At 41.5% G+C, this 15044-nt stretch overlaps 1 protein-coding gene and 1 long non-coding RNA gene across 20 annotated transcripts in view; both read right to left on the bottom strand.

The window, feature by feature from the left end:
• Positions 1-15044, bottom strand: part of CELF2 (CUGBP Elav-like family member 2) — a 353199-nt gene that overhangs the window by 13560 nt on the left and 324595 nt on the right. For 6 of the 19 annotated variants that reach the window (XM_040968113.1, XM_040968114.1, XM_040968124.1 and 3 more), the window contains 2 exons: positions 9534-9653; positions 2558-2737 (listed from right to left, as the gene is read on the bottom strand). In XM_040968113.1, the coding sequence (XP_040824047.1) occupies positions 2558-2737; positions 9534-9653 (300 nt within the window). Of the gene's footprint in view, positions 1-2557; positions 2756-9521; positions 9659-15044 lie in introns of all 19 variants that reach the window. The other 13 variants (XM_040968109.1, XM_040968115.1, XM_040968120.1 and 10 more) reach the window with 5 other exon arrangements.
• Positions 9898-12132, bottom strand: LOC121148104. The gene is made up of 2 exons (XR_005882506.1): positions 10563-12132; positions 9898-10436 (listed from the first exon to the last, which is right to left on the bottom strand). It is a non-coding gene; the product is annotated as an uncharacterized LOC121148104 (long non-coding RNA).

Genomic DNA, 15044 nt, shown 5'->3' with positions numbered 1-15044 from the left:
GGCTTTGGCAAGCTATAAAAATTTCTAACATTAAAATGAGAAAAGGGTGATTTAAGAGGGTTGATAGCAATGGAAAAAAAAGGCAGATTTTTCTGCTCCCAGATTTGTACCTATATATCATCTCCTCTTCTATTTCCAGAAATGACCAAAGCCTGTGCATAAATCACCCTTTTCTGTGATTTCTTCTAGTAAATATTATTTTAACTTGTGAGAGTTGCAAGTGTTCTATGAGTATTGTTGGTCCCAGTTTCTATTTTACACAGACCAGCCCTGCCAGTGTTTTGGGGAACAAAGCTGTGTAGGACCAACAGTGCCTCTGGAGTCTCCGGAGATGGTAACCACTTTTGTGTTAGATGGGGGGTGGGGGGATATGACCATGGATACTTTTGAGTAGCAAGAAAGGGGAATGACTATCATGAATTTAACTTTGTAGGGCTTTCATCACCCTTCAGAAGATGTGGTGTGAGGGAAAACTGTTTATATACAAAACTGGACTGACCCTTTTTCCTATGGGGGAAAAATACACAGGGGTATATGACATGTGAGGTTCACTTTCTGCTGTCTTGATTAAAGTGCCAGATTGTCAAGTAACATTTATTTAGCATTCGAATTCATTATATTTTACCCTCATACTATAATGTACTTCTTATGCTTCAGGTTTCTTGAACACATTGAATTAGGAAGAAAATGGATGAGAACGATGGGGAAGATTATACACAAGACTGGACAGAAACCACCACCACTGAAACCAGGCTACTAGTGCCCAAGCACCTCCATCGAAATAATCAGAACTTGGGAGCAGTTACTTTAGCCCCAGAGGGGTGGTTACTACACAAGCAATCCCTAAAACACGAGGAGTGAACTAAGGTGCAGTCCTTGGCGAACACATGTTGTGCATAAGCCACTGAAAGTGTAGCTGTGTGGTGACTGGCATCTTTTCAGTGCTCCTGGTTGTAATTTAGTTTGCTGTGAGGCCTTTGGAGACAGTCCCTTCTTCATCATCTCACAAATATATAAACTGGTTGGCTGATCTCCGTGTAAGGCTGTTCTCATCTTACAGAATCCCACCCACCACCTTATTTGTCATTGCAGTGGTCAGACCCCCAGCAGATGGGCTCAGTTCATGCTTTTTTCTGGGAAGGTATGGTGTTTATGTTGTCAATTTCCCGCTCCTTTTCCTGGTCACCCACAGCTGTGCCAGTTTAAAAAGTCTAAAAAATGGGCCCGGGGGTGTGGCCTAGCAGCTAAAGTCCTTGCCTTGAACACCCTGGGATCCCATATGGGCTCCGGTTCTAATCCCAGCAGATCCACTTCCCATCCAGCTCCCTGCTTGTGGCCTGGGAAAGCAGTCGAGGATGGTCCAAAGCTTTGGGACCCTGCACCTGTGTGGGATACCTGGAAGAAGTTCCTGGATCCTGGCTTCGGATCGGCATTAGCATCGGCCTGTTGCGCTCACTTGGGGAGTGAATCATTGGGTGGAAGATCTTCCTCTCTGTCTCTCCTCCTCTCTGTATATCTGACTTTCCAATAAATAAATAAATCTTAAAAAAAAAGTCTAAAAAAGCAGGCACAGCTGAGTAAAGAGAAAGTTGAAATGATGAAAATCAGCTTTCATACATGATGGCACTTCAAAAAGTTGGTAGAGATATGTAGATGTGCACACTCCCAATGAACTTTTTGAAGCCCTGCTGCCTTGTTTTTAATAACCACAGGAGTATTTATTTTTTGTAAATATAAGGGTTAATTTGTAAGAAAGGAAAAGATTTATCTTTTAAGCTGTGTCTCCTTAAAGCTAGAAACCTTACAAGGTAAAACCGTGCTGGTTCTTTAAACACAGTAGAATACCGTGTTTAAAGTCAGGCGCTGACTATGGGGGTCACATGGCAAGGGTGAGTAAAGAGAACAAAAAAAATTCCCATATCCTAAATAAGTGAAAGGAAATATGTCATAGATTTTGCTTTCATGCAGCTTCAATTGAGAATCTCAAAAGAATGACTCAACTTATTTGGACTAACTCATTAACCATTTTATAATTAGCTTTAACGTAGTCTTAGCATTAACTTCCTAAAGTTGATTTTGCTTTATTGGCAGAGAAGCAAGGTAATCAATCACTTACTTGCTTCCCCAGGAGACCCTCAATTAAACAAAGGCCCAGTCAATCCTACCAGTGGATTTCATTATTAAGCTGAGCACCAGCATCTATGAAGAGGCAGCCACACAATTATCATGGGTATGCAGTCTCCAAAATACCTGGGAAATGCAAGAGGGGGAAAGAGATCCAGAAGCCTGTATTGATTCACTCCTTCCATTAATGAGGAGTTTGTATGTAAGGGGAGATCCATGATCATTTGGGGGAGAGAGGTGCCCATCAGTTTTCTCTTGGCAGTAACTAATAATTGTGTATAAATGCACAACGAGAACTTCAGTACTAAAGTAAAACAATCAATTTCTCTTATGATACTGGTTCATTGTAGCTTCTAAGTATGTCCTAAAGGCAACTATTTCCCACTGGCCTGGCCACAGCAGGCCCTGTCCTGGGGCTGAGGGCATCACATACCTTCCTTCTGGCTACCCGCAGCACTCTGCTGTTGCAGCAAGCTCTGGCTGTACAGAGTGGGCAGTGCGGCTGCCGCATACTGCTGAATTCCTGAGTAGGCCTGGGTGAGGGCGTCCATGGTGCCAGCCGTGCCATTCGTCAAGCCTGTGGCGCCAAGTCCTCCGTTGAGAGCCGCCATACCTGAGAGCATTTGAGCAACTTTACAAAAAACCCAACAATAGAGAAGAGAAATAGCACTTATTCATTAGTGCTTTCCAAAGGAAGTTAGAGAATCATTTGACACAAGTACAACAGCAAGTGCATGCAGCTAGCACACCAATTAAGCCAACAGGAAATTAAAAATGAAACCATGAAGAAATAAATCATAATAATGGGGAAAACAAGACCTAAGCAATGATAACCCTTGCTCCCTAGGCTGGTGATCAAATTCACTGAGGCACTACAGGTGGACAATACATCTTTTTTTCCATGCAATGTGCTACTGGCAAGTACCACTGTTATCTTTTGAAATAAAACTATGCTGCTGTTTAGAGCTCAGAAGCATAGACAAGGAAAAAACAAGAGGTCTGTATATCTGTACACTTACACCCATTCACGGGGCTCTCGGAGGAGCCTGGAGATAGCTCCAGGGGTTAAGGAGAAAAGGATAAAACTTTTTTCCTTAAGCTGTCTGATAAGCAAATGGTCAGTTACTTCACAGTCCAGTGAACCAGCTGTTCTGCTAAGAGGCTTTCCTCAGCAGTTGAAGGATGCCAAGGGCTGACGCACAAACTATGTCCAGAGGTAGAAAGTGAATGGTGCCATTTCTGGCAGCAAACTCTTACTGGGTGTGTTCATGTACACATGACACATTAACCAGCTCCCAGGTACCCAGGATTCCTGTCAGTGACTTTTCATGTCAGGTTTAACTGAAGTGACTTACAGTGTGGCTGTATGGTGGATCATGGCTATTAACTTATGTGAACCAGCCAGTATGTTGTCCCCTGACTGCTGCTCCTCACATTTTTCCTGACTACTAAGTCAAAACAAGTAACAGTTTACACTGTTAACTTTCAAATGAACTCAGGACATGAAAGAGCTGACATAATTGCTTTGTTTCCTCCGTGATTAAAAACTTGGAAGGGAGTGTTAGGGCACTGTGGTGTGCAGCAGGTTGGGCTACTACTTTGGACATCTGCATCCTCCACTGAGTTCAGATTTGAGTTCTGGGTACGCCACTTAGCACTCAGCTTCCTGCTAATGCCCCTAGAAGCAGTAGATGATGGATCAAGTACTTGAATTCTTGCCATGTGGGAGACCTGGATGGAGTTCAAAGCTCCTGGCCTGCTTACGGTGACCATTTAGGAAGTGAACAGGTAAACAGATTTTCTCTTTTCATATAGGTATTTTAAAACCTTTTTCTTTTGAAAAGGTCTGTTTTTAGTAAGAACTTACTAAAAACATGAAAAACATTTGCTGATATTAGTGCTGAGATTAAAATAGCAAGAATGACTCACTGAAACAAAACTGGCAATAAGTCTATGACTAGAAGACAAATAGGGCTCTAAGAAATTACCCAGAGGAATCAAAGAGCAGGCAGGATCACCATAACACTTCATCAGTGCTACTCTTTGCCATCCACAGGAAACAGGAGCTGGGGAACGACCTGGGCTCTAGAACTTCGTCAGATTCATCTCCTTAGACTGGAAGAACATCCAAGCCATGCAATGGGCCACAGCCTAACAGCCGGGACTGTCCTAGTGCTCCAGGTCCAGCAACCCTGCGGTGGGGTGTGAAGTCACCCACGGGACCCTGGGGGAGAGCACCAAGTACATTCTTCTCAATGCAGAGAGGGACAGTGTGGATGGGGCTACAGGGGGCTGGGGAGGTCGGAAAGATCTGAGGTTGTCTTGTTAGTCTACTGAAAAGTGATTTTAAGATTTGGTCAGTACAGACTAAGCTAAGAGGCTAAGAAGTGCTGTCCAACATAGGTCCTGAGGGCTCTACTTTAAATTTCTTATTATTTCTTCCCCCACGCTCCACCCCGGATGACACAAATAGGTACTGCTCAAAAGCTTAGGTTGTCCTCCTAATGACACTAAACAATCCCTCAGATACCAGCTGATTGCATTGACCTCACTGACTCTATGCTTATCTTCCGTCCTCGCAATTATTATGGCTGACAAGGGCTGGGGAGCAATTTCTCTCTTGCTTATTTGATCTGATTTCATTCTCACCTCCCGGTCTCCCCCCAGTACTTGCGTGAGCCAAAAAACCATGTTTCTTTTCTGAGAGGTGAGAGGTGGCTGTAAAGCCAGGAAGCGCTGCTAAGTTTCCTTGGCTTCATTTCTGTCAGGCTGTTAACAGGTGTCAACGGATACAGCTGCTCAAGCCACGGCCTCAGCTCTCTGGAAGCTCAGATCTCTGTGTGAGAGGAAATTCTAGCAGGGAAGTGAGTGGGAACTGCCATTGTATCTACATCCCACGGCACACTCTTCCAGGTGCACATGGTGGTCGGCAAGACCATGCACAGTATAGCTGCTGCCTGACAATTACGGGCTGGGGACGGAAGCTCCCCTCTGACTAAACTCTCCAGATTCCCCCTGCTGCCCCGGGGAGTGGACTGCAGCTCTCTATTTCCATAATACTTTGTTGGTTTTGTGGGATTCAGACCCTGCCTTCCTGTCACTCTGGTCGCAGCCTTTGTAACTTGCTTGCCCGGAGGGCCAGGGGCACAGGCTCCCTGCAGTGGTCAGTGGCATTCCTAACTCCTTCCTCTTTGGTATGAGCTTTTGTTTTTTTTTTTTTTTTAATTATCCAGGTCAGAAGAATTATCTTTCAACTTCAACCTGCACCCCTCCCCGCTGCCCTTCTACCAGAAAAGTTTTTGTCTTAAAACACAGAAGCAGCAATGAAATTAATGTTCTTCAGTACTAGAAGGGGATTTCAGGAAGCGAAGTGAGGTTGACAGTTCTAGCAAGTGATATCTTCCCCACATCCTTCACCCCTCCTGGCCACGCTTCACAGTGGTTGGCTATGTTTTTGGCATGGCATGTGAAACCATGGGCATAGAATCCCAAATGGGCATCAGTTCAAGCCCTGGCCGCTCCACTTCTGTTCCAACTCCATGTCACTGTGCCTGGGAAGGCAGTAGAGGGTGGCCCAACTGCTTGGACCCCTGCACTCTGGTAGGAGGCCTGGAAGAGGCTCCTGGTTTTGAAACTGCCCAGTGATGGCCACTGCAGCCATTTGGGATCAGTGGATAGATCTCTGTCTCTCTGTATAACTGTGCCTTTCAAATAAATAAATATATCTTTAAGAAAAAAGAATCAGACTTTTTGAAAAAAAAAAAAAAACTTTTCTGTGAAAGGGTCAACTGGATCAATGATTTCCTCCTAGTTCATCTAGACTGCCACATATACTGTGTGAATGAGGAAGGCTGGGAAAAAATGAGAGGTGTGGCAGACCTTTGCAGGGAAGGCCACTGTAACTGGGCTGTGAGCACAGTTGTGCACATTCTGACTTTGCACTTAGTTGCTCTTCAGAGGAGCTCAGCTGGAAGTTCCAAGGAACTATGAAATTATTGAGGAAATATTAGAATGACATAAAAGGACACACTCATAAAAATGAGCATGGATAGCTTTCTGTGGCCATGATCAGGAAGGTACCGGTAGGTAGGATCAGAGGTAAGTATCCTATGCACACACAAGCTAGTCTGTGAGATGCTGTACCAGTAAGAAAGAAGAAGGAATGTATTCATGTATATGTTCTCATAGGTTTATAAATTATTCACTGAGATAAGTTTCCCTTTATATAGATGAAATATGTCCTTTAAAGCTACTCTCCATACGCTGCATGAAAGAGTTCAGGGGCAGGCATTCAGCCTAGCAGGTGAAACGCCTGCACCTTACTTTCAAGTTCATGGGTTTGATACTTGATCCAGCTTCTGCCACCAGCTGCCGACTAATGCAGATCCTAATTAGCCAGCAGCAGTGATGGCTCAAGCAGTTGGGTCCTTGCCAGGTACCTATGGGGAAGGCCTAGGTTGCCATCCTGGCTCCAGGCTTTGACCTATTTCTGGCTGTTGCAGGTTTTGGGAGAGTAGGCTATGGCAGCTCCCTTTATCTTAAATAAATACATTACAATGAGTTCATAAACCATTTTTACCAAGCATACTGTTGGTAGTATTCAAACAATTATCACTTTAAGTACTAGGTAGTAAGCAATTTAGAAGAATTATGTAATTTAAGTGATGAAAAAGAAAATGCTACTTGACATGCACTTAAGTGCAGAAAATTAAGTATGGACTCCTGGGTGAACATAACTGCAAAAAGTATTTTCTTCATCTCTGCTGAGATACTCATTTACAAAACATGCTCAGGGAGCCCTCAACTAACCCAGAAGTGAAAACCCTGGTGGCGCATTATTCTTGCTGCTGCTTTGGATTTTGCTGCGCCCTGTTTCTGTCCAGAGGATGCTCTAGGATGCTCTACTGCTTTTCCAGCCCCTCCATTCATCAGTGTAAAAGGGAAGCTGCTGGTCTACGAAGCCCAGACTGCCCTTCCAGAAGGGGTGGGGCCCTCTCACAGGAAGGAGGGTAAAATGCAGAGTGAGATGAGTTCACAACCTACTTTATTGCTGGATGATTTGTTCTTGGAGGAGCTGTCTTCCAGAATACTCTTACAGTAGCAAGAAATGGTTCCTGGGACAGAAGTAACAATGGTATGGACGCTGGGGTGGCCAACTGAGAAATTGGCTCTGACCAGGTAACGAGCTGTTGATTACCTTCTTTGAGACCTGTTCAGCACAAGAGGTAGCAGTATCCCTTCAGCTGAGGAATAATGATCTGAAAGGCAATAGCCTATCCTAGGTTTTCCCTTGATATTTAATTCAAGATAAGCTGCAAATATTAGCTTGAAGTCAGTGTTCACACTGGCACACAGCTGTTTGTTAGTAACCCTTATTAAATCAGAAGGCAAAATTTTGGTTCACACTGTCTAGCAGGAGTTATCTGAAGCCAAAACCATTCTTAATTTCCCATGAACTATACATACCTCTGTTAACTCAAAAGCAAGGAATTAAAAGAAACAAAATTTAAACCTGTTGTCCTTGCCAGAAGCAAATTTTGAATAACACAAAACCCCATGGATAATAAACTGGTTGTTTTCCTGGCATGTAACAGAGTTCCTTTCCAGTCGTCACAGTAAGGATGGGTAAGGCCCAGCAACGTACAACAGAGTAAGGTGGAGAGGAGCAGGACGCAAACGAGGACACACACACAGCAGTCATGAGCACGTGCTGAGGAGGACAACCATTCCCACTGGCCTGTTACTCTGCAGACCAAGGACAGGCAGGCGATCAAATCAAAGTCCTTGTTTGAGGGGAACTAGGTCCTGGGGCAAGAGAAGCAGCATGAGGGGATGTGGGCGAGCACACCCGTCCTCAACCTAGGTGAAGGATAAGTGGGTTGGTGCTTCTGCAGGACAAGGTCAGAAAGAGGAGCTGTACCGGGAGTCAAGGCTGTAATGCTCCTACTTGGCTGCTGGAAGAGGTCAAAGCTGAAGGTAGTTTTAACTGGAATCAAACATTCTGGTTGTCATACAGTCACCGCTTCTGTACTACAGGCTAATTAGGAATCCTATTTGGAAGAAAAATGTCTTTTCCTGTGCTCAGATAAAACTTAAAAACTCAGTTCTAAGTTTTTGTTTTTGGCTCATCTGAGTAAGAAAATGTAACAAACTCTGAAAATTTCCTACTTCTAAACATGATTTGTTTTCTTATCCAAGTTATAAAAGTTAATTGTTTATCTGGATGAAAGTTTAGGTTTTTTTTTTCAAATACATTCCAAAATTCTTTTTGAACTTTTAAAGTACAGAATTATTGTAATATTTTTGCTCTACGAATTATACTGACTCATCACCCCATTTTAGTTCACTTTTATAATCATACAATCATGGATTAAAATCAAAGATCCCACTATTAAAAACTAAGATGGGCAGGTGAAGGGGTTTCGTGGCTCGTATGATAGGTAACTTGTGACCCCAAATGAGAACCTCTATGGTCTGTCATGAACTTTCTAGATGGGCTTGGCTATTTTCAGGCAGTGGGGTAGAGGAAGCGAGAATGGAGGGACAGGCAAATTAGGTGTCCCCACAGTTATTTAGGGATCACTGTCCCCACTGTAGGAACCCATACCCAAAAATGAAAAGACCATTCCTGCAATTTGATGACAGTTTCCTGTACCAACCTAAAATGACTGCAATGGTTTGCCATGTAGGATAGAACCTAGAGTTCTTTGGTGAATCCCATCTATTTTTTAAGCAAGTGTAATTTTCTAGGTTATCTGTCTTAAACCTCCCCAACCAGCCCACAATAAAATAATGTCTGTGCTGGAGAGTAGTCCATGGCTATGAGTATTAATACAAATTCAAGGTGGATGTGACTTCCAGCAGTAACTTCTTTCCTCCAGGTTTCCTGTTTTTCCAAGGACCTTATTTTGTTCTATGTAACTATCATGAATCTGGATTTTAGAGCTAGAGGGCATCTTTATCGAGTGATCCAGAGCTTTCAATTGAAAATTAAAGCCTAGAGAGGGAGCATTGATTTACCTGGGCTCTGACAGTGACGGAGGCAGGGCAGGGCTCTGGCTTCCTGACTTGCGGTCTGTTGTTAAGTTTTCTATGGTAACACCCTGCCGCACAGGACAGTGCAAAACTAAAACCAAGCCAGACTTCTTGAAACCATGAAAATATCTGTCAACCACAGACAAGTGCATATACTACACCCTGGAAAGTATCTGGGATGGCGAGTGCTGGAATTTTGGGGAGGCAAAATGAATATGTAGATAGCTTTTGCATGTCAAAGCATGTGCTCCTCCATCCCAAGTTTTAGTTCTCCCCTTTGCATATCCTTTTTAAGTTTCTGGCTGATTGTTTTCTATGGAGAATTTGGGGGAAGGCTGTCCACCAGAGCAGCAAATACTCACTGTTTATGGTACCTGCTAGTGCATTAATATTATTCAGTCCAACAGTGGCTCCAGCCAATCCTTGCAGAGTCCCAAGAGAGGTCAGAGAATTCATGGCTGCACCAGCAGTGGAGTTAGGGGTTGAAGCAGCCACTGGAAAACAAGAGGGAGACAAAGCACAAGATGAGTGAAAGCAAACTGGACTGGAGAATAACCTGTCATCCACACAGCAGATGGGACAAGCTCATTAGTTAATCATCGCAAGTCCATGAGTCTTACTTGCGTTTCCAGTGAGAGAGACATATGGCATTGTACTTGTGGAGATTTTGACAATTAGACTGGGTGGTAAAAAGTCATCACAGCTCTGTTTTGCAAATAGAGCAAATCTGCTCATCACTGAATAGTAGTAGAAGGGATCTATCCTGCTGGCTGATCCTTCCTTCACCTCACTTTAGGAACGACTCAATCCTGTATTATAGGCTTCCTTTCTTACTCATGCTTAAAAGTTACTGGAGCAGAGAGCGGGTAGAATTAGTGGGATAAAATGACAGTGGTTGACTTTCTGCTCCTGTTTCAGAAATAGCATTTGCTCAATGAAACCATTGAAACAAACAAACAAACAAAAAATCTTGAGTTTAAGAGAAAACTCTTCTGGACCTAGGTGGTGGTGAGACAGAGGGTTAAGGATAGGAGGTGAAAACATTTGGGTGCAAACCATTTTTCCTCTTTTTATTAAAATAAAAAAAAATAAAAGCTTTATTCACATACCATAACAATACCCATTTAAAATACACAATTTAGTGGTTTTTAGTATGTTCACAGTTATATAGCCATCACCATAAATTTTAGAGTATTTTTATTATCTCCAGAACAAACTATTGTCCATTAAATTCACTATCCATTTTTCCTTTCCTTTCAACACCAGCAGAAATTAACCTACTTTCTCTGTTATATAGCCATCACCATAAATTTTAGAGTATTTTTATTATCTCCAGAACAAACTATTGTCCATTAAATTCACTATCCATTTTTCCTTTCCTTTCAACACCAGCAGAAATTAACCTACTTTCTCTGTAGATTTGCCTTGTCTGGCCATTCCGTATAATTGGAATCATACAACATGTGAGTTTTCCTGACTGGTATGTTTCAGTTACCATGTTTTCAAGATTTATCCGTTTTGTGGCATGCATCAGTACTTCATTGCTTTTTACCACTCAGGAACACTGCATTTAATGGGGTGACACTAACCCAGCTGCGGTTATTACCGATGATGATGTTATGAACACTTATGCACCAAGTTTCTGTGTAGACACTTGCTGTCAACTGTCTTCATATTACTTTCTCCTGAAGATCTGAATTGCTGGATCAAGTGAAACCGTCTGTGTTTTAAGGAACTGGCCAACTGTTTCCCCAGGTGCTGTATCTCCAACTTTCCCTGTGTACTTAAAATTGTTTCTGTCGATAGTTTGAGAGTCTTAGGTTTAGCAGTCTGCCAACCTTTCTCATATACATTATCTTACTTTATCTTGGTGAAGAGGAAAAAGCTAAAGTCAACTCTGACCACAGCTAAAGAAGGACTGGTCCTAGGCTGGGACATCCCAAGTATGTGAACTTCCCTCCCATCTGGAATGACCTGGAATTTGCATCTATCCTCCTGGAATATTCTTGTGCAGGTGAAGCTCTGCCTTCCCCTGTGGTGTCCCATGCTTGGAATTCCTTTTGGAGTACGCCAAGTCAAATGCCTTAAAAATGCATTTCCCATCTGACCATGCTAACTGTCTATATCCACAGCATTAGCTTCTAGAGCCTCAATGTTTCTCTTTTTAAAAGAAATTACATATAAACATTTCTAACCTTATTTTGAAAATTTCAAATACACATAAAAGGAAAAGATAAGAAAGGAAAATCCTGGAGACTCATCCAGATTCTGAAACATGTGAGATCAGACATTTGTACTTTATCTCCAAGCAAGGTTTGTTTTTTTTTTTTTTTTTATAAATTTCACCTTCTTATATCTTATCACTCCTACATAATATGCAGTCCTAAATATTAGGGATTTTTATTTTAAACCTCCAACACCAATTTTATGAATAACAACACTAGCATGAACTTTTTGACTTCATTATGTGGTAATAATGCTTTCTTCATGTCTGCTGTTGAGTAAGGCTGGTTTTCATCTCCCTTCCTGTACTGTCCTTGTTTTGCTTTTGACTTCCTACAATGGCTCGAAGAGTAGTGTTGCTTGTTTTTCTGGAACTTGTGAGATTATAGCTCCTTGTAACATGAATGGTAGTCTGGACTTTCTCATGTGATACTCTGAAAAACTAATTACACTATTCTGATAATAGGATTACACACATGTTTTTCCTCTCTTGAATGGGTTTTATTAGGTTATTGTTTTCTGAGAATTTGAATATTTTAAGGTTTTAAGCATGCATCAGTATGAAAGTATTAATATTCTCAGTATATTATAAAAAAAATCAGAAACAATCACGTTTAAGACTCATTATTTTTGTATCTGCTTGGTTTGTCAGTTCCTCAGAGAAGTACATGCAAATCTCCCTCCATGATAATGCTAGTTTCTCTGTGTATATGTTTAAATTTTAAAAAGCTATTGTGAAAGGTTTGTTATTACTTTCATAGATGTTTGGAAATGATCATTATTTCTAGCTTTGCTTTGAAATCTGCTTTAAGCCATGTTAAAAAGGCAGCACTAGCTTCTTGGGTTTAACTGTATGATATATTTTGCCATCTCCTGTTATCTTTTTATTATTTAGCTATGTTTCTTATAATCATGCATAGACACTGTTTTAACAATACAACCTAATAATTTTTTTAACAGCAGCACTTAGATTTTTTGCTATCTATATTTTTCTCTTTACTTGCTTGAAGCTTGTCATTTCAATTCAATTTTATTCCTCTACCAGTAATGCAAAATTTTTAACTTGCTTCCATTAAAGCTGTGACATTTTTTTTTTATCTTTATTCTCTGCCAGAACAATTATAGGGACTTGGGATACTTTAACTCACAAAGGTCCCTTCCTAAACCAAGTGTGTTGTATTTATGTTGTTATACATTTTAGTTCTAGCCTGATTTGCCTTTTTAAAATAAATTCTCTTATGTAACATTTATTTGTGTTTTTCCACACATTTAATACTTCCTTTGTGTCTGTTTTCCCCTCCAGTTGGGATTAATTATCCTAAAATTTGAAGTACTTCCACTAGAATTTACTGTGATGATGGTCCATTGATTTAAAAAAAGTTTTTTTAGCTTTTGTTTGCCTGGGAATGACATCTTTATTTTGTCTTACTTCATGAAATAATTTTTACTGCATATCCCAGTTTATTTTCAGGACATTTAACTGCCCTCTAGCTTCCATTATTACTGTTAAGATGCTGTTAGGTTCTAGAGGTCTAATTGTGTTTCCCTCTCCCCTTTCTGGCTGTTTTAAAGATCTTCTACTTCTTTGGTGTTCTGTGTATTTTATTATGTCCTGTCCAAGAATGGATTTAATTCATTTTCCCTGTCTGAAAGGTATCAGGCTTCCTCAATATGGATTTTTCTTGTTTCCTTTTCAGATCTATGAAGTTCTCAGACACTAACTCTTCCTATATTTCCTCTTCCCCACTTTCCTTCTTGTTTCCCTCAGGGATTTCAACTAGAATTATTTTCATGTCACTAACCCCTCATCATTTCCCTATTACACAGTCTCCATAATTTATCTTCAACTCACCAAATTATCTCCTCGGTTATATTTAATGTGCTCTTGAAATTACCGACTCATGAGTTTCACCTTTTCAGTATTTTTAACTTTCATCAATATGTTTGGTTTATTTTGACCTTTACCTGCTTGTAAGGCAGAGACAGACATAGATTTCATCCACTTTTCCAAACACCTGTAACAGCCAGGCCCAAGCCAGGATCGCTGAACTCACTCTGGATCTCCCATGTGGGCGACACTCTGGGAACTCCCTCCACAACCTCCTGCTTCTTGCGGCATGCATTCATAGAAAGCCAGCTAGACTCAGTAACAGGCATTCTGATAAGGCATGTGGACGTCCTAATTGATGGCCTGCCTCTGCTTGGACATTTTAACAATCTCCACCTATTTCCCATTTTTCAAATCCTTTTGAATTCCTCTAAGTAAAGTGGTTGCAATTTTTTTTTTTTGCTTGTGTACTAGTAACTGAGCATCTGAGAGGTTTTTTCCTTCATTTAATTGACTGTGGGATTTCTTATTAAATCTACAGCAAAGTAGAATTGGACAAACAGGTCTGGGGGTGGGCACAGCCAGGTGATGACAGCGATAATGTTCAGCAAGCATCGCCAGGAGCAACTTACTCCCTGCTCGAGTTTAGGGCATGGAGAATCAGTGCCTCTTGGAGGGACTGGAGAGTGTCTCAAACCAGTAAGTCAGTTCCCCACAGATTGGCTCAAAGCATTTTATGTGTGGGGCACGGCAGGGGCAGGGTGATGTGGGGTAGGGGGATCTGAACCGCAGTCAGGGATTTATACAAAGGAACTGATCCAATGTAGTTCACAGGCACAACTGTAAGAAGATAATGCAGTACCTGAGGTCTTGGTGGATCTAAATAGGGCACGAAATCTCGCTTCTGCTGTTTTTCTTGGTAAAAATGCAGCTTAACCACTGTGGAACTTCTGTGATATGTGGTCATTAACCTAACTGTACTGGAACTTTATTTCTGGAAATTGTTTAAGATCTGGGTTAAAGATGAGCCCTTTCAGGGACAACACACATTCAATTCTACAAAGTGCCTGAGGGAAGTAAATGCTGGGTGCCACTTTAAATTCATGGCTTGAGGGGTTTCTGACAACGTGAGCCATGCCAGTGCAAGTTTTGAGAAAGGAAATTTCCTTGCAGCTTCCTCAGGGTCAGTGTATATTTTATTTCAGAGTCCAGATGTTTGGGGCTTTTGTTATATGGAGACAGTTTGTTGTTTGCCATCTCCCCTAGATCCGGGAGCTTGTGACCTGATGCTCAAGTTTATCTGGGTGAGCAAATGTCTTTACGGTGAATGCAATCTTCAATGTGTTACTTCTTCACTCATTTCCCTCTTTTGGTTTGTCATTGCTTTCTGAGTAGTCCTTAATTTAAGTAGTTATTGGTGTGTTTAAAAATATGTAGAAATGCCTATTTGGCTTAGTGGCCTAACAAGTGCAACTCATCAGAATGCCTGGTTTTGCTATAGGAATCAGGCTCTTGATTCCCACTTTGCATATCATCCATGTGATACTAAAAATATTTAAAATAAAATCCTTTTTGTTCTGGTCCCGTGTTATTTCTGACAAACTATTTTACACAGCTGGAAGAAACAGAATCCCTCATCTCCACAGCTTGCTCTAGGATTTCTAAGGACTATACTGGACGTCCTTCTACATCTAATAAAAGATTCTTAGCAGTCTTTTGTGCGAGCGGGTAGGGGATAAAGAGCATCCCTGATACATGGTTGTAGTCTAAGTTGGCAAACAATAAAGGCCTGATAAAAAGTGGGCGGTTTCAGGTGACACCAGGAAGCACATGC

The sequence above is a fragment of the Ochotona curzoniae genome, unplaced genomic scaffold, assembly GCF_017591425.1.
Source record: "Ochotona curzoniae isolate NIBS_2020 unplaced genomic scaffold, NIBS_Ocur_1.0 scaffold_4683, whole genome shotgun sequence".
NCBI classification, from domain to species: Eukaryota; Metazoa; Chordata; class Mammalia; order Lagomorpha; family Ochotonidae; genus Ochotona; species Ochotona curzoniae.
The sequence above is the reverse complement of the archived record's forward strand: the minus strand, read 5'-3'. Positions and strand labels throughout refer to the sequence as shown.